Source organism: Spinacia oleracea, chromosome 5 (genome assembly GCF_020520425.1).
Source record: "Spinacia oleracea cultivar Varoflay chromosome 5, BTI_SOV_V1, whole genome shotgun sequence".
Classification (NCBI taxonomy): domain Eukaryota; kingdom Viridiplantae; phylum Streptophyta; class Magnoliopsida; order Caryophyllales; family Amaranthaceae; genus Spinacia; species Spinacia oleracea.
Window position 1 is genome coordinate 7,145,256 of NC_079491.1, and position 25,260 is coordinate 7,170,515.

The following is a 25,260-nucleotide window of genomic DNA, read 5'->3' on the forward strand; positions in this document are numbered from 1 at the left end:
GAAATTGTGTCTACATATTCCTGCATTAAGCTGATTATAAATTTAATCTTCTGAGTTCTGACCAAAGCTATAACCTGTTAAAAAGTTTAAGTTAAAAAGTTTTCATTCACATTTGATAAGCTGGGTCCTCTATTTTTCACACAAACATAACATCACCCCAATGCTTCTAATAGACAGCACAACAGTCAACAACTGAACTAATGAATTAAAGAATTAAAATAAATGAATTAAATGACAACATTTCCTCAGAAAATCTAGCCCGACTTGAATTTTCTCGAATCATCCTATGTACTAACTATCAGACTCTTTCATCTTCTGGGAAATCTTGTCCATGCCTTTGTTTGGACGTTGGAAGGCTCCGACGCTCTTTTCCACCGGGCTTTGACGAGGCATTTCCGTACCAAATCATCCCTAGAACAGCTATCATCATGCCCACTACCACCTGTATGTTCAGACCTTCTTTCCCAAAAAAGATGAACCCTAGAATTAGAACAAGGATTGTCTTCATATGGCCAAGTACTTGGAAAGACACAGCTGTGAATCGACCGATGCAGATAAATTGGCTCAGGTTTGTCCCAATTGCAATCATGCATGACAGAATAATCAACACCTGCAGGAACCAAAACATAGGTGAAATATTCAAGAAAATGCAGATTGGCTACAGAAAAACTGAAATATGTTACTAGTTATTATAGATCTGTTATAATTGCACTATTTTACTCCAAGAATCGAATCAAGTTCATACTCATATAAAGTGTCAGCAAACAATAATGTGAGATCCTAGTTTTCCAGCAGTGTGCACTTGATGCATTAAAGTATTGCAGTACAGTTATACAGGTGCAGGCGGTGCAGCAGGATAAGTAGAAGAGACGGAAAAATTAGAGGGTATAGAATGTACGAAGTATTAGATTTTAAAATGCAGTGTAATGCTTGCACGTCAGTACCTCATTAACGCCTGTCAGATTCCAGAAAGAAAAAAGAATAGATATACACTACAGAAATGCAAGAAAAAATGCACAAGATCAGCAGAAAAATTTACCCAAGAAAGTTTCCGGATAAATAGAGCCACATAAGACATACTGAACATTGCACAGGGGATTATAATTGTCCAGATTCAAGAAGTACAACGGACTATTCCAACTAAACTATCAATCATAACTTTGCATAGATGGAATCAGATACAAGTAAACTCTTGCCCACTTCCATTTGGGGCATACTGCTTTAGGCAACCCTTAGAGGTGGATAGTCAGACTAGTGCAATCAATATCCCCCACCAGGCCACCGACAATGGAAAAAAAGCCACCTCCTCCACAAAAGATAAAATGTTTTGACAACAGATTGAAAGTCTACTTACAACAGATGGTGTAGTATAGTTGAATGCATCAATCCGCATATTTGTCAGCCAGTAATCCAGGAACGGACCCAGTAAAAGCAGGGTTCCAGCTTGTGCTGGTGCAGTGTGGCCCAAGAGGTTGAATGAACTGAGTGAATACTTCTTTTGGAGAAAATGCACATACTGCATTTGCAACACAAAAAAAAGTTTACTCATATACAAAAGAAATAAGGTATGACAGGGTAGCAAGCATATATATATAAAGTGTAACATATATAAAGTACAAATAAGTAATTGACAAGAAGGCTTATCAATTGTCAATTTGGTGCACACAAATGAGTCTGCTTAACAGTGGAAAACTTCCTATAAGATCCAAAATTTACTTGCTTCTGCAGAAGGAATCCCATAATTTAAAACTAATATCAGAAAACGGGGAAAAATCACACACTACACTTGTACTACATCTCCACAAGCCCTCATAAACCATGCCTTGGAGGAAGCAGAAATTCCTCATAAAGACCATGAAATCTGCAAAGTCATCCATTATAAAATTCTTACTGAAAGCTACAGACTACAGCTGGTCAAAGTATCCAATTAATATTCTAAAAGCACCTGATCAATAAAAACAAGCCCTTTGAAACCTTCTAATCACCAACATACAAGATCATCAATATCAGTACATAACCTAATGTCTCAAGAATGAAAAATCAACACTTCGTCATCATCCACTTTCCGATAAATACAATATTTCAGCACTTTGGTATCCAAATAGAACACAATACTCGGAGAGGGTTGTTCCCTAATCAGCGAGAATACTGCGTTTTCTGATCCTTACAACTTACTTGTAACTTCAATCTGGTAACTACAATCATATACCCCATTCAGAATTTAAAAAAAAAATCACCTACAAGGCTAGGTTGCAGCCAGTGAAAACTCTATAATAATCAAGTACGGAGTACCAATGAACAGTAGTGAGGCAATTATGCCAGGAATTCACAGAGCAAGGTTTTTAGTTACTTGTGTACAAGCACCATTCATAAGAATAAATATCAAGGCATCAAACCAGTGGTATACGGAGTATATTTTTAGCCCTGCAGGCTGCTGCCACATAAGTAGGCTGTAATGAATCTAGTGTAAGGGAAGGGCATAATAGGTAGTTAGTAATATTAGGTAGAAGACAAATTAGGTAGGTGTAGTAGACTAGTTATAAATAAGTGCACATTAGGTTATGAGGGACATGTTGAGAATTTGGTAGCTTAGGCTTTGGAGAGTGGTGACCTCATGTCACTGAACCTAGAGATTGGTGGCCTCAAGTCACTACCTTTTGTAACCCATTTTGTGTTCATCATCTTTCTACCAAATTAATATAATTTCTAACATTAATTTTCTGCTCAAAATAGTCAGTTCATCTCATTGGCATTGTCTTTAATTGTTGACGGAGACACGTCAATAAAAGTAAATTTAAACTTACATATTGTTGCAGAGCAGTACTCCATACTGCAATTGACGCTGCTATAAAACCTTTCATATTTACGCTCACGTCAGTAACAGTACATACACCAACACCTATCAGAACGAGTCCAATGCTGAGCTTGGTGTCTCTAGAATATCGAATGCTATCAAACACGATCTCAAACAGGCACAGTACAGGAATCATGCTCAACTTTGCTATCTGAGAATTAACAGCTTAAATTTATTGCAGGAATAATAAGAGTATGGAGAATGAAAGACAAAACCAAACAGATCTCTCACCTGATAAAACCCCACTGAGTTCCACATTAGACTAACATTCATGCCAACAATTGAAAAATTTGCAAACAAGACAAATTTCAGCAGCTCCAGCAAAGGTAAATGAGAAGGTTGAATAAATCCAAGCCAGCGAAGAACAACCGTCATCAATGTAGTGGCAACAAAGTGTAATCCAGTCAAAGTCGTCGCTGCAAAATGTTACTAATAAAGTCGGTAAAAATGTAAAGGAAATATTGACAGTAATATTGCATATAACATACTTGCAAAATCATAAAGATATAGGCAACCAAATATGTACCATTGAATCTATTTAATTAAGGGGAAAAGGGAAACGATCACCAGAAGCTGCATATTCTATAACCCAACCAAAACATCTAGGGAACATGGAAGATCTTTCACAATGACAATAAACCAATGGACAAATACAGAAAAGGAAAATGGTTTTTCCAAAGAGTGATGTGGGATGTGGAATGAAATGCTTGGGTAATCTACTCCAGAAATAACTCTCTCTGAAAGCTCAAATTATTTATCCCTGGTCATTATTATCATCGTTAAACAATATCTTCACGAAACCACATAAATATTGGCACTGCTCCTTCAAAAAAATTGTTTTAAATACGCTACATTTTTACCAAAAATGGACAGCTGTCATAGCTCAACCCTGACAAGTCCCTAAACGCATCCATATTGATGCCAGTGAACTTCACTTCAATCTCGCAGTCCTACCAAATGTTTTTTATTTCTATCTACGAATTAATGCTCATCTTCTCTCACTAGTGTGCCTGCAAGAGAGAGCTTGTTTATGCTGAATGTATGCATATGAGAAGTACAAAAAAAATTGCCAAACAAGAGACTAAGAACAGCTAATAATCTCAGAAATAAAATCTAATTGATGTCCAGATACATATGTAACATGATACAGAGCACGTATGAATCAAATTTCTCATATCTAAGCAATTAGTTGTTACTCTGTAGATATTGACTAATCATGAAGTAGCATGGCTTTGCTTCATTGCATTTATCACTCACAATTTTCTTTTTTATCTGAATATGTCCAACACTAATATTCAGGCAGATCATATCCGCACAAAGACAAGTCACATTATTGTCAAATCAAACTGCAAAAGAAGAAGCTAATTCACTTTATCTTCATGTGAATATGCTTCTTCATTGCAAGATAGCAACCTCATTTCTCCAGAAGAGGGATATAATTTATAGGTTTTGCGGTAGTGTGGGTGGAGAAGTGACAGCACAGAACATCAAAAAACTTTATTGCAAGAAACTAACCAAAACTAAAGCCATAGGTAGCCATCAAAAACTTGTTAACAATAATAATTCCAACCGAAGTGACAGCATTGAACATCCAAGCAGCCGCATCAACAGCAGCTTTCGTCTCTGCCTTACTCGCTAGAGCCATCTCTCTAAATCCAAATTTCAAGCTACAAAACACCTCAGCCCACAGCTTTGTTAATCACTTGGCAAAATTCCATGTGCAGAAACAAACTTTTTTCCCATACAAAACTATTCTGCAAAAATGGCAAGCAACATTATAAGAATATCATCAATCAAATCTGAAAAAGCTTACATTATTAATCAATTCAATACTAAAATAGCATAATTGATCTTGTAGGATCAAAATTCACTATTCTATGATTCTATCTTCCCTTCTTCGTATCAATTAAACAACACAGCGTAAAATAACCGACAAGTAATAGTGCATTGATATTTAAACGAACTCATCGGAATCTCACCAAAATCATCAATCAAATATAAAAAAACTTACTATATTAATCAATTCAGCACTAAAATAGCATAATTACGCTTGTAGGATCAAAATGCACTATTCTATGATTCTATCTTCCTTTCTTCGTATCAATTAAACAAACACACGGCACAATAACCGACAAGTAATAGTACATTAATGTTTTAAATGGCGCGTAATATAAATCTTAAACATTACTCCGTAGATTTTTTTTAGTTCCCGGTGTTACTCAGAATTCATCGTTGAACTTATAATTTAGGAAACTTTCATTCAAAATTTTACCACCCAAAGTTTCCCCAATTTCACCCTAACACGACATTATACTTCGCCTTCATCGGGAAAACCCTAGAATTTTTATTGCATTTCTACAATGAAGGATCACGGAATCCCATGAATTTCAAGCAATCATGATGTAACAAACTTAAAGCATTAAATTTTGCGAACGAAAAAAACCTAGAAAACATTCAGAAGATTAGGAATTGAAAGGAAAATAGGATATGAGAGAGAAAATTACCTTAAGAGGAATTGATCGCAATGGTGGTAACCAATGATGAAGAACTGATGAAGTTTCTAGAAGGAAGGAGGGGAGGAGGAGAGTGATGGGAGAGGGAATGTTGTCAGTTGTACTGAAACTAGGAGCGAATCTATTTTTTGATGTCAGTAAATTTTTTCACTGCCTCCCTCAAAAGAAGTTAAGGACCAATTCGCTGCATTCTTCAATTTTTATTACGTAATTCCTCCTTCTCTGAAAGACCCGTGAAAAAATTCATGAAATCATAACTTAAATAAGATACGCAGGTAACTAAATACAGTACAAAAAATGCTAAATGTAGAATTATTTAATAACATGAAAACAATTAAAAGACAAAAAAACCTCCCATAAGATAGGAAGTATAAGGCAATCTTTCAGGGACGGAGTACTCCGCACTTCGTTTAAGGCCCTGCGGTTAGCGGTTGAGTAGCGGGTAGCGTTAGAGTAGCGAGTAGCGGTGAATAGTAGCGGGTAACGGTTAGCTGTCAAAGTAGCGGGTAACTAGTATGAGTGTTCGGTAAAAATAGCGGTTGATATTATAAAATAAAAATAAAAGCTAGAATATTATTTAAAACTTTATTTTAAATTTATCAAACGCTACCTGCTACCTTAAACGCTACTAATTGTAACGTTTGACAAAAGCTACCCGACCGCTACCTTAACCACTAACCGCTACCTAAATCGCTAATTTACCAAACACTTACAAATTTTACAAGTAGCGTCTTGACTAGGTCAAAACGCTACCTGCTACCTCAAACGCTACCGCCGAACACGCCCTAAGTCAAAGGGTAGCGTGTATCTAAAATGAGCGCAAGTAGCTCTTATCAGTATTTTACTATTTTTGATATCGGTACTGATACAAATAAGTATCAGTACGAATCATTTACGTTGTTGGTACCGACATGCGATTGCTGAGATGAGTTAATTAAAAACTCTAGAGGATCTTTACCCTTACAACGAGTTTCTTTACCCTTACAACCTTGCATAAGCCTTTGTAATCATTTAACCTAGCATAAGCCTTTGTAATCATTTAAAATTTCAAGTTATTAACGCGATTTTAACATTAAAAATTGGTGAGCTTGTGGTTGATGATGACATGCTTATTGTACAAGTAAAGAAACCCTGGACAGTCTGCAGAAGTCAATGGTAGACTCTAAGAGCCTTTTTGATGAAAAAGCTACTAAAATACAGTATATGATCTCATTTTGACAAAGTAGAGTGACTAAAATGAAGACCCAGTGAAACTCTCTGATTGATGTAACAAAAATTGCATAATCTGTTCATAGATCATAATAATTTCCAGGTACAGGCACCAATCTGTTATTATTCATACTATATAAGATATATCACGCACTTACGGCGTACTATGAATTACTCACACCTCTGTAACTTGCTCTTCTTGAATCTCACCGGAGTATATTTCTGAGCTACCACCACCACCACCACCACCGTTTATTTCTTGTTGACCGCCAGATTCAGATATCTGCGTAACTCTCTGCAACTCATCAAGTCCATCCACAGGCTGTGGTGCTTCTTCAGCCTTCGAGGAGTTGAAGTCCTTTGGCATTGATTTAGCCTGTCGAATGGCTGCAGCTGCTTCTGGCATCGAAACAGGGGGAGGTTGAGGTGGGACCCATCTGCGTTGTGTTGGAACAACATTTACAGTGGTACCGTTGGATCCAAAGCCTGACTTCTGACTATCTCCATTCTCATATTCGGTAACTTTAGCATTCTTTTGCTGCCACCATGGTGTTGAATTCTCGTTATTGAACTGATAGCTGACTCCGTTATCTTGTGCAGTATAAACTTGAGATTGAGGAGCAAAGCTTGAACTGCTAACAGACTGACCAGCTTCCCAAGGCTATGTCATGCAGCAACAAGTAATAAAAAGAGGGGGTAAATAACAGTAAGATTCCAACAAATCCAAATACAGGAACTCATTCAGCCTTAGGCTCCGTTTGGTTTGGTGCAAAATTGGAAAACATTTTCAAGGGAAAACACAATTCCAAACTAGTTTTCCTTTGTTTGGTTCCTTAAAAGAAAATGGGAGAACATGATGAAGATTGAGGGGAAGAAAGGAGAGGGAGGAAAGGAGGAAAAGTGATTTCCCTCCCTTTCAAATGGAAAAGGTTTTTCCACCTCTGAAGGAGTTTTGGAAAATTGTTTCCTTGCCAAACAAACAACGTAAAATAGTTGAAAAGGGAAAAATCGTTTCCATGAAAAAGTTTTACGCCCTACCAAACGGAGCCTTAGTCGCATTCCTCACAAAAGAACACACAGAAGCAATCTACGTTTTGACCATCGAGATAAAAACCATTCTTAAAACTTGAACTTATATTCACTGTAGTCCTTTCACGGTTTTTAAATAGGATGATTTTAAGTGACTTGGAGATTGACAGGAAGCAAAGTGGATGAATATCAAAGTTTATTACCTTAGATCGTGGAACCAAACTTGGGTTTGAAATGGGTTGATTAGGATTTGGAGGGCTATCATCAATATCCTGAAGATTTTACAAAAGACGGAAACACAAGCCAACAAATGAGAGACCAAAATCAAAAATCAATGTTAAAATGTAGTGAAATGGAATTCACTTACTCTGACATTAGGTGGTCTTTCCCCTCTCTGCACCATAGCCATGATCTGCAACAATTATCAAGAATCAGTAACCTGAAGTTGGCAAATAGAGAATGGTTGATAAAACACACTATTCTGAAGCAATTCGAGCAAAGATGAAGAAGTAAAAAAAAGCTAACCTCTGCATAGGATTTTGGATGAGGAGGTTCAGCAGATGCAGGTGGTGAGACAGGCCTCACTGCAAATTAGAAGCTACGCGACATTAGTGGAAAGCACATTGAACAGTTAAGCAAGCAACACGTGAAGCGTGAAAAAATGACATCACCTGATCGCATGTCATATTCAGGCTTGCTGTTCACTGGTTGCTGAATATGTAAAGAAGAAAACAAAGGGTTAACAGATAATTCTTCAAGCACATTAAACCCAGAGATCAAAAAATTCAGGGCAAGTTTCAACTCACCACTGAACGTGCTATAGAACCATCTAGATACTCTTCCCTGACATGGTTTCTACCAGCACTGTATGATTGCCCTGTTATTGACAGGCCAAAGGGAAATGAATATGAACAGAAATATATACTATGGCAGAAGAAGACCACATTGTAATCCTTAAGAATCGATAGGTAGACCTATAAGTTTCTGTGAGATTGAAATAAGACAATACAACCTAATACTATGAGATTAGGATAACATAGTGACAACGATACTTTTATTTATTCACTTTAACATGTAATTAACCTAAAAGTTATTTTGCACCAAGATAAAGCATAGGCTCTTTCTATTATAATGATCAGCAGCTATTCTGAGGATGTCAAACTTAACGAAGAAAACTTAGACGGTCAGAGTAAGTTAAAGAGAATAAGACTAAATAGAAGGAATGATGAAGTGAAAGTAAACATCTCAAGTTGATTGACACAAATTAATGCATGGAGACTTTTTGATCCAACAACAAATTCAAACTGTGATCACTGATCACTACAATCCTTGTTATTTGTTCAGAAGAAAGCAAAACACTAAAATTGCTGGTATTAATATCTTAATAGACTCAGGTCAAAAGCCACCTACAGGAGATCAATGAAGTACAGAAATAAGTAGCGAACGCAAAAGGAGTGTAAATTCTTTATTAAACAAAAATTGCAGTGCACTAAAATTATAAATCTCAGAACACACAAATAGACAGATGAAATGAAATAGTTTCCAACACTTGCACAACAAGTGAAGAGTAATCATCTGACCAAAGAATCTTGAAGCCTGAACAGATAACAGTCATAACACCACACTATAAAATGCAAAAGCTAACCTCAAGTACCTCCCTATCTGAACCCGAGTAGTGAAAGGGAAAGTCATTTAGTGGTTTTAATGACAGAATCCAGAGAGCAGAAAGAGTGCTAAAAATTATAAAGAATATGAAAAAAGCTCCTACATGCCTGTCTACCTAATCATATAATTAAGTGCAATCAGAACCCCATTAATTATTCTCAGTCAACTTCTTTTCAATTTACCTCCTATTCTTCCCAACTCATGTAAAAAAATATGCCTTTTCAGTTCCCATTGAATCCGTGATAAATATGATTAAGACAGAATTCTCATGTTAACAATTGTGAAAAAAAGGTGTTTGCATATACATAAAAGATGCTATTCACAACCAATTATGATCACATAATAAACTCTAGGAAATCCAAAGTTCACCTTCTAATTTTGTTATTGCGCTTCTCATTGTCCTGATCTCCTGAAGTTGCACCTCCAACAAGCTCATGAAATCCGCAAAGCGTTTATTTTCTGGAATAAGTGGAAGAGATATCATTAAAAGAGTTCAAACGCAGGAAATGAAAAATTATACACAAGACAAAGAATTAAGTAAGACACCTTCATTCTTTGAGATCACCATTTCTTGACTGGCCCTTGCAACATCAGCCGCTGCAGCAGCAGCTGCTTTCGCAGCTGCCGCAGCTTCTTCAGCCACACTCGGTCTTCGAGCCGTCTCCTCTTCAAGGGAATCTTCTTCATCTACAACCCTGCGGATCCAAGACTTAAGCCTAGGAACGACTGAATTCTGCAGATGAGACAAATCTCATATCATTAACACAATACTGGGGGGAACAGAAAGCACATTCAAGAAAAAATTGATAACCGTTTAAGCAAAGAAAATTATACTACCAAGTTCAGTAAAGGGAAAAAGGAAATGGGTGAAAAAACAGATAGAAAAGTAAGACACTCAAAAATCTTTTAGAATAGCTACAATAATCATACTTTAAATATTATTGCTGTTCCAGCACCAGATACTGCCAAAAATCCAATAGCAAGCACTGCATGCGACCAGTGAAATTTTCTAGCCATTGTCGACATGATACCAGCTTGAACGGGTGTCACAGGAGGTTTCATGTCCTGCATAGAGACTTGAGCTTGAATATTCTTTGCAGGGGTTGCCTGTGCAACTGTAGCCATATGATAGAGAAAACATGTAAATTCACAAGGCAGGATATTTCCTTACAACCTCTTAGCTTATATATAATGAGGCTGTTTCAGGGTATCTAACCTCAAATGCTTCAATGAATATTACCTTGTTTTGTGCTACTTTGACCGCTGGAAACATCAGGAGACGGGTCCTGCAATTTTTGTTCAGAATGTCAAGCAAGAAAGAGCCAAAAAAAAGAAAAAAAAGACAAACCACACACGTGCGTGCACGTGGGACTATAAGTTTTCTAACGCCTCCATCAAATTTCAGATTTTTCCCTCTCCCAATAAGATTTCAGTACATACTGTAGTCACTTACTGGTACACGGCGGAATGCTTCATCAATTTCTTCTTTTGTGAGACCTTTCTTTTCAAGAAAATTTCTTCTGTGCATGACAGGGGATCCCCTAACTCTTGGATGAGAGAGGAACTTGATAGCATTCTGCACCTGATCCTCTCGAATAGGCTCAGAATTTACAAATACAGAATTTGATGAAATTTCTTGAGGTGGCTCAGGTGTTATTTGGGGCTCGTTCACTACTGCTTGTGCAGGCTCTGAAGCTGTAAATGTGAGCAGAAGAAAAATGAATAAAATGCGACTGTAGTAAATGCACAACATCCACTCATCAAACTTAATAAAATCACTAAAAGTTGGTCAGGAAATGGAAAAGGTCCCTATGGCCCTATGTCTGTTTAATTTAGCAGGTTAATTGATTCAATGCCAAAACCCTGATATTCAGATGAAGCACATATAATTCCAACAGAACAACCTTTGAACTTTTGTAGAGCACAAGATCATAACAGTACAGATTATTAGTTCGGACACATTAGTCTAGTCCGCAAAACAAGTTTACACAAAGATGCCCAAGATTTCAACCACCCAAGGAACTAATGCAATAACTTGCACCATCACCATCTTTTCTGTGGATTCACGCTGAATATAGCACACAGAATTATAGCTAATGCAAGCATTAATATATAATTGAACAAATTAGCAGGAATTAGTTTTATGCTAAAACTAAAATTTCCAAGCACGAATCTTTCCAGGCCCCAATTAAGCTTATTCTTGTTCGTTTACTAGCCCATTATACCTAATAATGATTAATGATTATATGCACCGAGTACCTTATCATAATAGAACTCGCTTCTTCCGAATTTAAACATCTAGCTTTTCAATTATGAAACTGCAGACGCAAAATAACTAAATCAAATACAATAGACACTACAACCAAAAAAATATATACGAAGTATACAAAACACAAACATATAACCTTTTTCTGCTAAGTACTAAATTGCATAAACTTTCCAGACCCAAAAAGTTGATCAATTTCATCTCAATATCAAGCAATTGGGATCCTTCAAATTCAACTAAAAAGTTACCCTAAATCACAGAAATTGGAGCATGCAAATTTGAAATAGGAGTGCTTAAATTGATTGCAAATCAGCAGTGCAAGTGAAGTGTACACAATTCCAATAATTCTCCTACTTAATCAAATTGAAATTGTTCAGCAACCCAGAAACTAAAAACAAAAAGGGGCGGAACTAATCAAATTGACAAATTTATATAAGTCGATAATCAATACTCCGCAATAAGTAGGGAAGAGAGAGAATGACCTGGAATAGGGAGGTCATTATCGGCGGGATCAGGTGGAGGCGCCATCGCTCACTGACCTTAAAGCATCAAATCAGACTGTAATAGCAGAGAGAGAGAGGGGTTACTGGAGAAAGAAAATGATGAAGACGATGAAACAAGTTCAGAAATTTGAGGTGGTCTTCGAGTTCATTGAGGTCACCAATTTCATCATTCAATCAGTACACGCCAAAATTCAATCCCTAGTCTTTTAATTAAGGATTTAAGGTATGATTCGACTTCAATTACGGAGTACTTTACATTTTTGCCCTTAACTAATTAGGGTGAGTTTATACCCAAACTCACCTCCCATCTTCAAACTCTGCCACATCAGCTTTTCACTAATTTTTTTCATTATCCAAACTCACACAAAACTCACCCTATTTTTACACATTATCCACAGACTCACCTCAAACTTACCTAACTCTTAAAATAATATTTTATGTATATATTTTTTTTTTGGTACATTTTCTAAATAATATTGAAACTATTTTTTCTTATATACAAACAAAGTAGACCTGATCAAAGACGGGATGAGCCGAGTTCGGGTCGGGACGAGGACATAAAAAATTGTCCATTATGTCGGGGCGGGCCATGCCAATTTTGTATCCCAAAACCCGCTATTTCGAGCAAAAAATAGCAGGCATTTCGGGCCAAATTCGGGCCGGGCCAAATTTATAACTAAAATTGTTGTTTTGCGTTGTCCAAACCCCGTAATTTTTTTAAAAAATAGGGCCAGGCCGGGCCTTCTGCCCAAAACCCGGTGATTTTCGGACCAGGTCAGGTCGGGCCAGTGGGCTGAGCCCATGTTGACCAGCGCTAAGACAAAGTAATTTATAATTCGAGAAAAAAAAAAGAAAAAAAAAAGAAAATGTTAATTTCGAAATTGACATATATTCGGTACAAATTAGAAACAATAATACAACATATTAAATTCAAAAGATCTAGAACATAAATTTAAAGGCAATTGAAACAAAATAATACATAAACCATCAATAATTTAGTTGGGTGAAATAAGATAAATTAAGTTTGATGATATGGCATGATTTGATTGGAGGAATAAAAAAGTGGAGTATTAAGTGAGTCTTGGATTTTCAAACTCACCCTTATGGTGAGTTTATCCCCAGACTCACCTTCAATCTTTAGACTCTGCCACATCAGCTTTCCACTAACTTTTTTATTATCCAGACTCACACAAAACTCACCCTATTTTTACACATTATCCTCAGACTCACCTAACTCTTAAAATATGTATATATTTTTTTTTTGGTACATTATTGAAACTATGTTTTCTTATATATAAACAAAGTAGACCCGACAAAAGGCGGGTCGGGTCGAGGACATAAATATTTGTCCATTATGTCAGGGTCGGGCCGGGCCAAGCTTCGGGCCAATTTTGTATGCCCAAAACCCGCTATTTCTGGCTAAAAATAGCGGGCTTTCAGGCCAATTTCAAGTCGGACCAAATTTATAACTAAAATTGTTGTTTTGCGTAGTCCAAAGGCCATAAATTTTTAAAAAAATCAGGCTGGGTCGTGCCTTCTGCCCAACGCCCCGTAATTTTCGGATCGAGTCAGGCCGGGGCCAGGCCCATGTTGATCAGCTCTAAAACAAAGTAATTTATAATTCGAGAAAAAAATGGAAAAAATAAACAGAAAATGTTAATTTCGAAATTGACCTATATTCCGTACAAATTATAAATAATAATACAACATATTCAATTCAAAAGATCTAGAAACATAAATTCAAAGGCAAATGAAACAAAATAATACATAAACCATCAATAATTTAGTTGGGTGAAATAAGATAAATTAAGTTTGATGATGTGCCATGATTTGATTGGAAGAATAAAAAAAAGTGGAGTTTTAAGTGAGTCTTGGATTTTCAAACTCACTTCAAGACTTAATGTAGTCTTTTACCACATTATCCTAATATTTAAGTTTGAGACTTACCGTCAAAAAAAAAAAAGTTTGAGACTTACCACAAAACTCCCTTCAAGACTAGGGATAAATTCACCCTTAGGGGGGTCATTTTGACCATCTCGATTTCAAGGTTCAATAATATTCGAAATAGTGTTTTTGGGTCATATTTACTTGCGTTTAACGTGGTACGTGACCAATTTGCATACGAAAAATTCTCGTGTTTTGATACTCCTAACTCTCGAATGAAGTACATCATTTTTAATCGAGCAGAGTTACCTTCACTTTAACGATTTGATTTCAAGGAATTGCCTAATTTATGAATTACATACTATGATTCGAGCACTCATAGTATGTAATTAAAGTCTCACTTGAGGGCTTTGGTACAGTATTGAGTGAAAACAAAGGAACAGTAACATCATCTGTTTGCTTTAGCAATGAATCTTTGCTGAGTTTTGAGTCGTAGTAGTCAACATCTAGAGATTCAATACTTTTATAGAGTTCTCCAAGGCAACCCACCATGCCTAATTTCTCATTATTCAGCAGTTTTGACACAGTCGAAAGGGGTAACTCCATCAGGGTGAAGATGAAATCTACAAAATCCTTACCAGCTTCTGCAAACACCACCTTGTTTGTCTTTACATCTACTTGGAGTTTCAAACTTATCTTCATCTTTGCCATATTGATATTAACTTTAGTAGAAAGGAATTGAATTGAATTGAATTGATGTTTGTGAAAAGGATTGTTACTTAGTTTATTTATAGGGGAATTATAGCGTTCGAATTTCCAAATTTACAAACCAACCGCACAAGTTTTGAAGGAGTAATTAATGGACGATCAAGCTGCCATTCAAGCTCTGAAAAGCACCGCGACCTATGGAGGATTGGAGGGGACTACATTCACATTGTTCACACGAAACAAGATCAGAAATAATACATTGGAGGTCTCTTTCTTCCATGTTTATAGAAAATGAAATAGGGCGGCCAGTGTAGGATCCAATAACCCGGTTTAATCTATCTATCTATATATATTATTAAATCTCCAAAGCAATCCATGACATTTCTCCACGTATCACGAATTTACGATGACATGACAAGTGACATGGCATTGTAGCGACACGTCACACGCACACATGATTGTTTATTGTGTCCTCACATAATAAAAAAAAAATGTTGATACTCATCCTTGAACCCGTGACTTCTTATATGCTAATGCTAAGTTTTATACATCACCCCAACAATACAACCTGTGACTCTAAAACAACTAAAAATGAGAAAAGTCGTATAAAAATTTAATGCCCCAATTTATGTATTTGAGTAACAATTAATGATAATAATTTTTTTTCTTAATTTCTATTCTTTTACCAATAAAAACATATATCTTTTCTAGAAATTTATTTAGATCAAACATAAAACCATGACATTAATAGAGAAAACAATAGGATAAAAATTATGTTGCACTGTCTTTTAGCCAAGCAAATGTGTTTTTTTTCTCTAAAATGTATTTCGACTTTGTAACTTAATATACAATTGTAATTTGATTTTTTTATAAGTTGTAATTAAATTATTACAAAAAATAAAGTTTTATACAAATGAAAAATTACTCAAAAATTTAGTTCAACAATAGTTGGTTAACCAATTTTATTCTTAAACCGCATGAAATTCATATTATTCTCAAATTGCATATATAAAGAAATTTATAAGTAAATTTGAAATAAATAAAAAAAATCAAACTATATGCAATACTCTGGGGCATCGCCCGGGACACTAACTAGTTAAAAGTAGACCTGGCAAATGGGTCGTCTGGATCGGGTTCGGATCGGGTTTGTTCGGATCGGGTAATTTTGGGTCACTTTGACTTCGGATCGGGTTCGGGTATGGTTCGGGTCCATTCGGGTTTCGGGTTTAATTCGGTTTTTTGATGGTCGGATCGGTTCGGATTTGGGTCAAAATTTCGGGTCAATATCGGATCGGGTCATTATCGGTTCGGTTCATTTCAGATCGGATCATATCAGATCGGTTTTTTCCGGTTTAATTCGGATATTTTCGGGTTAGATCGGACTTTTCTTGTTTAATTTCAAGTTTGGCAATTTCGCTTTAGATTTGGTCATTATTCATAAATATTCAATTATTTTTAATATTATTTATAACAATATCTCTTACGAAGTAATTAAGGGATAAGCGTATATAGTTCGAGATTACTGGTTTACTGTATGGGAATTTTAGTAAACAATAAGGGTTACATTTACCTTTTCACATTGTTACAAGTGATAATTTAGGCGACTCTAGTCTTACTTCTACTAATGTATGGTCTAGACGACGAAACATGAAATATTGACGAATATAACAATATATATTGGTAATTAAAAAAACATTATCATGATTTAGTAAAGTAACTAGTATTTGAGACCAAACTCTCGAATTATTTCATAGATAATATGTGGTTAATAATAATAATAATAATAATAATAATAACAACAATAACAATAATATAATAATAACAATAATAATACTAATAATAATAATAATAATAATAATAATAAAAGTTAGAAAACTTGTGTTATTTAGTTTGAACTATTGATAAATTTGAGTTTTTCTTCGGTTCGGATCGGTTTCGGATCTTCGGGTCGGATCGGTTTCGGTTTGATTCAAAATTTCCAGTTATTTTCGGTTCGGGTTACTTCGGTTTCGGATGAAACTCGGTCGGGTTAATTCGGTTCGGGCCGATTCAGTTATCAGATCATTTCGGGTTAAAATCAATTTCGGATCGGTTTCAGTTTCGGTTCGGATAAATTTGGGTTTCGGGTTGATTTTGGGTCGTCATTTCGGGTCAAAATCGGGTAATGGATCGGGTCATTCGGATCGGATCATTCGGATCGGGTCAATTTTGCCAGGTCTAGTTAAAAGGATAAAAGCTTAAATTAGATGGGTGAAAAATGGGTTGGATGTCGGTGATGTTTTTCCATCCATCATCCGTTTATCACTAGATCCGTCACCCATTTATTTTGTATATATTATTTTATTTTTATTTTAAACACAAAACATATTGGTAAATCCATTATTTATGAAAGTTAGTATTTGTTTAACTTTTTTTTTTTTGTTATAGATTATGTGTCATGAGAAGTAATTATATGTTTATAAAGTAAATGTATGTGTATAAGTTTCTTTTTTTTAATTAGTTATTAGGCGGTGATTTTTTGTGCTACTAGCTTAACAAATCAAATCTGCTGGTTATTCAAAATTGGAAGATAATAATACTTCTATTAACGTTAATGGGGAGATAGATTACAGCTCCCAGCTTAACGATCCTTTGCTGCTCCACCTGATCTGTTTCCCTTCTCTTACAAAAATCCTCTTTTTACAGGTCCAGCTAAAATGTAGACTGCGTCATGTAATTCTGGTTCCTATGAAAAGACGTACATAACCTGTCTAACCAAAGTATCTGTTCTAAAAGATCGAAAAAGAAATACTAAAAACCCCCCCTTACCAGAAGCAAAACCTGAAACTAAGCTTTACAGGGTTGAAGCAAGAAGAAATTGTGACGTTTCAACTTAACAGTGGAGATTCAGACCGTTCAGAATTTCGGAAATAAAAGGGAATGGTAATGTGTCAAATACTCTTTATCTTTATCAAAACTGCGGATCATTGTACTCTCTGAAGCAGTTTATCCACTGTAATCTTTTGTTGTGCGGCACTTAGAGACTCTGATTTCATGATAGCGTTACTAACCAGGATCACTGTTGATGGAGATTCGGCATTCACCTGGAGTAGAAAGGATATATGGCACACATAATTAGATCACCCTCTTGAAATTAAAAAGAAATCCAAGAATTTGAGTTAGCAAAAATGATACTAACAAATAAAAAACATAAAGATTGCGAAAGGCAATAGCCAAACTGAGCATGCTCTGTATAAAAGAGAATTTTTTTCAAGAATAATACCCAAACTCGGCCGTTCAAACCAACAGCAATCTCGAAAGACAGCTTCTTTCCAAGACCCTCAAGAATTGGACACGTGGGGGAGCTCAGAAGCCTACACATACCAAGAGAATATCATTAACGAAGCTGAAGAAAAATAACCTTCTCAAACTTTAAAATAGCTTATGATAATCTCTGTCATCTTAGACCATGTTTAGTACAACTTAGGAAAGGAAATGGAAAGGAAATGAATAAGAAGGGGAAAGGGTAGTGTTAGCTATTACCAATATTAGTTGTTTGGTATACCTTAGGAAATGAATCACTTGTAACAAATTGGGGATTGAGGAGGGTAACAATGTTCCTACCACAGAGTTGAGAGAGGTAACAAATGGTGGTAATGGTTACCCTTAGGAAATGGATTGTGTAACCACTCCTCTTACACCAAACTTAGGTAATGGAAATAGTTAATTAATTCCATTTCGATCACTTAAAAAGACTATACAAAACATGCTCTTAGTATTTAAAAAATGTGTGCTGCTTGATAGAAAGAAGTTTTGTCTGTATCACTATATTTGTTTCAACTAGTTCACCAGCAACCAAGCCTTCCCGATCACCTTTAATACTTTCAGCTAGCATCTGTTTATTTCCACTATTAACTTCACTATTTAAGCTAATTTAGCCCAAGTCTTAAAGAGCCAATTTGACTGACCACTAAATCATCCCACCCTTGATCTACACTAATAAGAACGGGAAACTACATTTCTCACATAATTGGAACTTTAGTGAGCTCTATGTTTGGCAACTAATTGCCTTTACTTACTAAGAGAAATATTCCTGCTGCAAGAGAAAGGACATGTTACCAAAATACTCTGTATCAAACACCATAATTGGCTGAGGAGGAAAAGGTTCTTACATTCGTGAAAGCCCAGTTGATGTTTCGAATACGAAACCTTCCTTAAGTAGACCAAATTCTCCTGCTTTACCGTTCGCTGTATAAAGAAAAAATAACAGAAATAGATAAAATTATCACTTTGACTCAACTACGACATGCAAACTTAGAATTGTCCACAACCCACCATCTGTGCACGATAGCTCCGGGTTCATGCCAGCATTTGTCTTAACAACACGAGCATAAAGCAAGGCTCCAATCTGCAATAGAAGCAGAATTATGGTCTAAATCCTAAATCATAAGGCAGGTTCATATGGTCTAACACATTCAGCATCAAAATTACCATTTAAACTTTATTTCTTCATTTCACTTCTCAATGAAGATAAGAAACGAAGAGACACGCCAAAGGGGAAAAACAATATCTTCACAGATTACTAGTTAAATTTGGAGACAAATCATACTTACATCCCTAAAAACAGATTCACCTCCATTTCAGATTACACTATACCCAGAGCACTTCATATCAGAATCCAACTTTTTATTTAAGCATAATTCAAGCAATGCACTAAAGAAGAGTATTCACAGCATCCGATGTTTGACGATCACATATCTGAGTATATTGTACAGTGAGATCCTGAAATTTAAGTTACAAAATATTTGAAGAAACTGGATAGTCCTCAACGAGTCTTCATATACTCCATATAAAGGATGAAATTATGCCATCATCATCGGGAATTTGTCAAGGAACATAGGGCCCCTCCAACAAACTATAACTTCAAATACACAGCTCACTGCAGCAACAGATCCATAACCACTCAACTATAAATCAACTCAAATTCCATTTATGAACTGAACTACAAATACAGAGTAATAAATAAAATTTATAGCTTGACTAAAACAAACTTCAAGTTTCACAAATCAGAAGCAGCTTGCAATAACCAAAAGTATATATAACCACATCCGGTCCAGGTTATTTTCACGTTTAGAGCAGCAGAGTGGAACCCTAGAAAAATCGTGAAATGCTTCGAAGAAGCCAATCAAGCACAGTCCAAAGTTCAAAATTAAAGTGAGAACTCTGATTAATGAGAGAGTGTTTGAGTAGTACTTTCAATTTATGCAATTCCAAAGAGTATTCAGCACTCATACCTCAAACCTTGGAATGTTACGCCTAATTACTCCTTCAAAAGACATCACAGGCAAAACTGCCAACGTCGGTCCCTTGATGTCCACAAGGAAGTTCTGCACATCACAGGAAAAAAAAAAAAGACAACAAAGTTTAAATAGTTTACTAAGGAATAAACTTCCAGGGAAAGATAGGAGCTAAGTTCTCATGAACGTAAAAAACTAGCAACTACCTTTCTCATTCGAGGTATATCGGGGGGAATGCATAAGCTATTATGCTAGAACTACATTTAGATGCATTTGCAAGAACTGGTTTCAAAAAAATGATATCACCACCTGTCCAATAATAGATTGAATATTCAAGCAACTTTTCCATCCATATTTGGTCCTTTCCAATACAGTCACTGAATAAATAGCAAACCCATGCTAAATATGACACCTAAAGTTCAAAACAGTTAAAGCATAATTGACTCCTCCGGCATATTTAAACATTAATACTCCTTCCTTTTATAAGATAGAGCAAAGATGTGAAAAGTATTATGATTCGTTCTCCTGGCTGGAATTAAAATAAAATGCATTTTCAGAAAATGATCTCAACACCCAGATTTTTACTACCTCCATCTACACTTAGTTGTCACATTGCTTGTTCAACTTCCACTATCAATGCAACAACGGAGGGAGTATTCGTAAACAAACAAACAAAAAGAACCTAAATTCAACAATGCCACAACCTATAACAGGACATCATATAAATTCGTAACTTGTAATGAAAAAATGTGATGAAGCTAAAAAATTAGTGATACAGATGTAGATCCTTACATCAGCTCTGCATTCCACCACTATGCCAAGGACATGATCCTCCACACAAGGTACATACTGCACAAAAGAAACAGACGAGAAGTCGAGAACTTAGTATGACAAGTCCTTTATCTAATAAAACCATTTGCAAATATCAAATACATAAGCAGTCAAACTAAGTATAGGCATATAACTGAGTGCTGTGTAATATTTCAAAACAGATCACACAAGTTAAAGATTGCAATCCTTCATTTAATGAAGTAATAAAAGATTCAAAGCTCAATTAGCTACTCGGACCCTTAAATTAAAAAGTTAGAATAAATGCACAACATCACACATCAGAGTATCAGACTACAAGCTTAGATAAATGACAATTAGCTAATCAAACTCCAGTCTTCGTTGCTATTGGGTTAAACTAAAGAAGATTGAGCATTATAACACCTCACAGTCCTTCCCCTTTTTATTTAAGCTTTCAACTGCCGTCCACATTTTTCTTTCTAGGCCCTTAGTTGGGATATTAACCACAGTCCATGTACTGATGTACAGAGAATAAAAGAAAAAGGCCATATCCTTACCCTTTTATGTGAGCCTTCAACCCAGTATTTGTTTGGCTTTGTGAATCTCAATTTACCGGCTTTTGTGACAGATATTACATCACCATCCTGAAAACATTCAAACACAAAATTATCAGAACCAGAACCTCTCTACGAAATAGGCCAAATAGCCAATGCCACTCAATTTCATCCATTTACAGTGTTGAATTTGTGAAATTTAAAACTTTCGCATGATAGTCGACTTGCTCCTTGACAAACTACAAACTATTGCGTGATAAAGTCTTTTAGCCGGTGCATAATCTTACCGGCGCATAGTAGCAAACTTGGTAGCCGGTGCATGATTTCAATGTTTTCTCTATTTTTACGTGACCCTTAACTAGTTAATTGCTATTTGAACTATGAATTTGAAAGTCATATTATCTGCCATCCAAATTGTTATTTAGTTGCTTTGAGGAGTCATTTTGGTTTGCTGTCGTAAGTTGCTATCAGCTAGTCTCAACTTGCTGCCAGCCAGCCTTATACCGTTTGAAAGTGCCACCGGCTAGTTTATTGTCGGTCATTTCGGTTTGCTACCGGCAAGTTTGGTGAAGTTATTCTTATGTTAGTTTCTACCGGCATTTTAAGCTCCCCGTGTTGTTAGGTGATGTTTGGCAACACTCATAAGCCTCTAATAGTCATAATTCCTAATTGCATGTCCGAGTTATGGGTAGTGATTTTCTGTCTACCTAAAATCAAGTTACCAGCACTTCGTGGCTGCCCCAATACCTTGTCAATAGCGATGGAAGCATAATACTAAGGTTGTTTAATAAATAACTAATATTGTTATAGACCTTGTGTCAGTTAAGATCGTTTTTCTAATAGGCTGCATACGACTATTTTATTTGGTATCGGCCTATACCTTTACTATTTTAAGATGTTTTATAAGACTTAAAAACTGAAAAACTGAACTATTTTTAGTTTTTTTACAGTACTCAGAGAAAAACTGAACTATTTTCTTTACTATACTCCGTATTATGCTACCCGTAGTTATTTTCGGTCTGTCAGAAACATGAATTTTTTACCGGCCTAATCCTTGCCGGGCTCGGGTATACGAGTCACATTGCAAACTTTATGACAAGTCATACTCTTTACCACTGAAGTTGCATTTTTGAAAAATGATTGAAAGGCAAGGCATACTCAGACCAACTATGAAGTTAGGCTGGCCAACAACAATTTACTTGTTTATAGAAGATCTGAAGTCTTGTCTCTGCTTGTGTGAAATAAAAGGTTGTCTTAAATCTAGACTAAATAATCACCCATGGGTACATGGTCACCTCTGACCCTCTGTTACTGTCTGCTACAGTCCAAACTGATGTCAGTGTAATTTAATGAATCTTCCTTGCTAACGTCCTGATTTCAAAAATTATACCCTTTGCTACAGGCCTAATTATATGAGTCTTATGTATTACATAAATACTAAGCTTCCTACCAGCATATACCCTCTTGGCCAGCAGCCGATTCCAACCAAAATCATATTTTGCTTACCGGTCAAAATTTTCTACCAGTCTACAATGTCATGACATGCTATCTATTAATGTCTATTTTACGCTTGGTTTTAAGTGCTACCGGCCTGAACTAGAGTCATGCCCCATAAACCCATGCCATATAATTTACCGCCTGCTCACTATCGGCAACTTACTAAAAGTTTATTCGGAAACAAGTTTCTACTCTTTGTCGGTATGCATCATCTGATCACCCGTTACCGGCGCATATTTTTCGCAATTAGCTATTTAATCAATGATTGCACTATGAATTGAAGAGTCATACTTACTACAGTTTTAGTTCGCAAATGGTCTAATCTGCTACCATCTATGGTCTAATTTGTCGCAATCAGCTTTTTAATTCGTGATGAGCATGCTGACTATGATTTTCACTTCCTCATGGACGTTCATATTGAGTCAAAATTGTGATTTTGTGACTCTTTATGAAAATGCTCAAAGAGATCAAGCAACAAGTATATCCTAAGTCCAAAAAAACAGTAATCAAGCACCAAAAGAGATCACCCAATTACCCAAATTGAAATGGGAATTTAGCAAATTACTCAATTTTTACACCTCAAACGTAAACCCCAGAAAAACCACAAATGATTAGGTACACCCGGTTGTATGTAGCTCTACATGCAACCGGATCGTTTTGTATTTTCTAATCCCTCAAAAAAAGCACATTTTTCAGTTTAAAAGCACATTTTCAGTTTAAAAGCACATTTTTCAGTTTAAAATCACATTTTTACAATTTAATTGCACATTTGTTTTTCAAATATTATGATATTGAATATCTTCTTCCAATTGGAAAAAAACCTAAACTTAAAAGGTGAGCAACCAACATCACTTTACATATCCTCTCAAATTCTTCGCGCTCGTATGTTCTTTTGTACTAACAATGTGTTATTTTGAAATGTATCTGCTTTTAAGCTATAAAAAATGTACTTTAACCTGTAAAAATGTGCTTTAAACTATAAAATTGTGCTTTTTGAGGGTTAAGAATCATAACTAACCGGTTGCATGTAGAGCTACATACAACCGGGTGTACCATTTACCAATTTCAGAAAAACCTAGCAAAAGAAAAAAGTACCAAATAAACCCTAAAAAGAGAATAAATAGACCTGACGAAGACCGCCGCCGAGTTTGATGGTTAGTTCCGCCATTTTTGAGAGATCCAAGACGACATCACCAGGAACCTGAAGAGAGAAAATGGAAAAGAGAGATTAAGAAAAAATATTGAATTGAAGGGAGAGAAAAATAATAGAGGAAGAAAAAGTTAAGAGAAAGGGGGGGGGGACTTACAACGGGTTGATTGATGAAGGTTTTAGGTTGTGTAGATGCTTCCTCTTCCATTTTCTCTGTTCTATGGAATATGCAATTGGACCTGCAACTTCGTTTTTTGGCGCGGAAATGTTTGGGGAAGGAAGGTGGCGGAAGTGGAGGGGAGGCTGTGTGAGAGTGTGATTCGAGCTTGAAGGTTTGCGGAGAGGGGGAGGCACAAATTAGAAGTGCATCCGTTGTATGCAGTTCGTTTTTTATGGCTTAAAATTACATTCTAACGATTTAAAAGCACATTAACGATTTAAAAGCAGGTGATCATGGTAATCATGTACCCATGGGTGATTATTTAGTCTAGACTTAAGATTTAAGATTTTATTTAGTCTATCATCCATGTGCAACATTTAAAACGTAAATGCAGTACAAAAAATCCTAAATGCAGAATTATTTAATGATTTTAAAAACAAAAGAAAGACAAAAATATCCTTTAAAATTTTAATAGCCTCCAAAACAAATATAGGAAATCCTTCATCAATACGATGCTAGTCCGCTAGTCGCCTCTTATTACTGCTCAATTCTCATTCATCTCCTTCCTTGGTTTTTCACCTTCTAGACTCCATTGATGCTTCCTTGAAGGTATATCATATCTTCCTAAACTAATGGGCAAGGTTTCCGGCAGCTAAATTTGGGTGCCGCATTTGTTATCTGGCGGTCTAGTTAGGGTGCCGGAAAATACTTCCTGCGCTGTGTTTACGCTGCCAAATATTTTTTCCGGTGGTCTAGTTCGGGTGCCGAAAAATACTTCCGGGGCTGCGTTTATGGTGCGGGTTTTTTTTTTCCGGAGGTCTAGTTAGGGTGCCGGAAAATACTTCCGGTGCTGCGTTTATGGTGCTTGATATTTTTCCGGCGGTCTAGTTAGGGTGCCGGAAAATACTTCCGGCGCTGCGTTTATGGTGCCCGATATTTTTTCCGGCGGTCTAGTTAGGATGCCGGAAAATATTTTCGGCGCTGCGTTTATGGTGCCGGCTATTTTTTCCACCGATCTTGTTCGGGTGTCGCATCTAACATCCGACGGTCTCGTTCGGGTTCGTTTTATATTTAGTCGTTCTACGGTACGATTTTTTGACGAAAATAAATCCGATCACATACCGTAAAATAGTCGTCTTTGCGTAATTCATCATTTCCATGGATTTGTAGCACAAGTTGAGAGTTAAAGATTTTTAGAGTTAT

At 36.1% G+C, this 25,260-nt stretch overlaps 4 protein-coding genes across 5 annotated transcripts; all 4 read right to left on the reverse strand.

The window, feature by feature from the left end:
• Positions 1 to 77: 77 nt before the first annotated feature.
• On the reverse strand, positions 78 to 5,586 carry LOC110789452 (UDP-rhamnose/UDP-galactose transporter 6). 2 transcript variants are annotated; one of them, XM_021994116.2, is made up of 6 exons: positions 5,359 to 5,586; positions 4,370 to 4,603; positions 3,086 to 3,270; positions 2,805 to 3,005; positions 1,355 to 1,516; positions 78 to 610 (listed from the first exon to the last, which is right to left on the reverse strand). In XM_021994116.2, the coding sequence occupies exons 2-6, from the start codon at positions 4,497 to 4,499 to the stop codon at positions 299 to 301; spliced, it is 990 nt and encodes a 329-aa protein (XP_021849808.2). In that variant the 5' UTR covers positions 4,500 to 4,603; positions 5,359 to 5,586; the 3' UTR covers positions 78 to 298. The 2 variants fall into 2 exon arrangements, with proteins under 2 accessions (XP_021849808.2, XP_021849807.2); XM_021994115.2 differs by having other exon boundaries at positions 4,370 to 4,608; positions 5,359 to 5,585.
• A 1,009-nt stretch (positions 5,587 to 6,595) lies between these two features.
• On the reverse strand, positions 6,596 to 12,227 carry LOC110789451 (peroxisomal membrane protein PEX14). Its single transcript, XM_021994114.1, has 12 exons — positions 12,019 to 12,227; positions 10,724 to 10,965; positions 10,511 to 10,556; positions 10,201 to 10,385; positions 9,817 to 10,003; positions 9,640 to 9,729; positions 8,412 to 8,482; positions 8,277 to 8,316; positions 8,131 to 8,189; positions 7,973 to 8,017; positions 7,809 to 7,877; positions 6,596 to 7,237 (listed from the first exon to the last, which is right to left on the reverse strand). The coding sequence occupies exons 1-12, from the start codon at positions 12,062 to 12,064 to the stop codon at positions 6,752 to 6,754; spliced, it is 1,566 nt and encodes a 521-aa protein (XP_021849806.1). The 5' UTR covers positions 12,065 to 12,227; the 3' UTR covers positions 6,596 to 6,751.
• Positions 12,228 to 14,277: 2,050 nt separating this feature from the next.
• Positions 14,278 to 14,634, reverse strand: LOC110789439 (uncharacterized). The gene has a single exon (XM_021994102.1). The coding sequence runs from the start codon at positions 14,632 to 14,634 to the stop codon at positions 14,278 to 14,280; it is 357 nt and encodes a 118-aa protein (XP_021849794.1).
• A 2,528-nt stretch (positions 14,635 to 17,162) lies between these two features.
• Positions 17,163 to 24,281, reverse strand: LOC110789450 (uncharacterized). Its single transcript, XM_021994113.2, has 9 exons — positions 24,055 to 24,281; positions 23,874 to 23,948; positions 21,254 to 21,340; positions 20,700 to 20,756; positions 19,905 to 19,997; positions 18,946 to 19,018; positions 18,783 to 18,858; positions 17,894 to 17,984; positions 17,163 to 17,714 (listed from the first exon to the last, which is right to left on the reverse strand). The coding sequence occupies exons 1-9, from the start codon at positions 24,103 to 24,105 to the stop codon at positions 17,595 to 17,597; spliced, it is 723 nt and encodes a 240-aa protein (XP_021849805.1). The 5' UTR covers positions 24,106 to 24,281; the 3' UTR covers positions 17,163 to 17,594.
• Positions 24,282 to 25,260: the final 979 nt, after the last annotated feature.

Excerpts from the sequence above, each read along its gene's own strand:
- LOC110789452 (XM_021994116.2), bottom strand. The coding sequence starts at position 4,499 with ATGGCTCTAGCGAGTAAGGCAGAGACGAAAGCTGCTGTTGATGCGGCT. Across the intron at positions 3,006-3,085 it reads ACTCAGTGGGGTTTTATCAG|ATAGCAAAGTTGAGCATGAT; the intron begins GTGAGAGATCTG and ends GTTAATTCTCAG. Across the intron at positions 611-1,354 it reads ACTATACTACACCATCTGTT|GTGTTGATTATTCTGTCATG; the intron begins GTAAGTAGACTT and ends TGGTTCCTGCAG.
- LOC110789451 (XM_021994114.1), bottom strand. The coding sequence starts at position 12,064 with ATGGCGCCTCCACCTGATCCCGCCGATAATGACCTCCCTATTCCAG. Across the intron at positions 8,317-8,411 it reads GTTCTATAGCACGTTCAGTG|CAACCAGTGAACAGCAAGCC; the intron begins GTGAGTTGAAAC and ends TTACATATTCAG. Across the intron at positions 7,238-7,808 it reads GTTTGGTTCCACGATCTAAG|CCTTGGGAAGCTGGTCAGTC; the intron begins GTAATAAACTTT and ends TGCATGACATAG.
- LOC110789439 (XM_021994102.1), bottom strand. The coding sequence starts at position 14,634 with ATGGCAAAGATGAAGATAAGTTTGAAACTCCAAGTAGATGTAAAGACA.
- LOC110789450 (XM_021994113.2), bottom strand. The coding sequence starts at position 24,105 with ATGGAAGAGGAAGCATCTACACAACCTAAAACCTTCATCAATCAACCC. Across the intron at positions 19,019-19,904 it reads GTAACATTCCAAGGTTTGAG|ATTGGAGCCTTGCTTTATGC; the intron begins GTATGAGTGCTG and ends CTTCTATTGCAG. Across the intron at positions 18,859-18,945 it reads GGAGCTATCGTGCACAGATG|CGAACGGTAAAGCAGGAGAA; the intron begins GTGGGTTGTGGA and ends TTCTTTATACAG.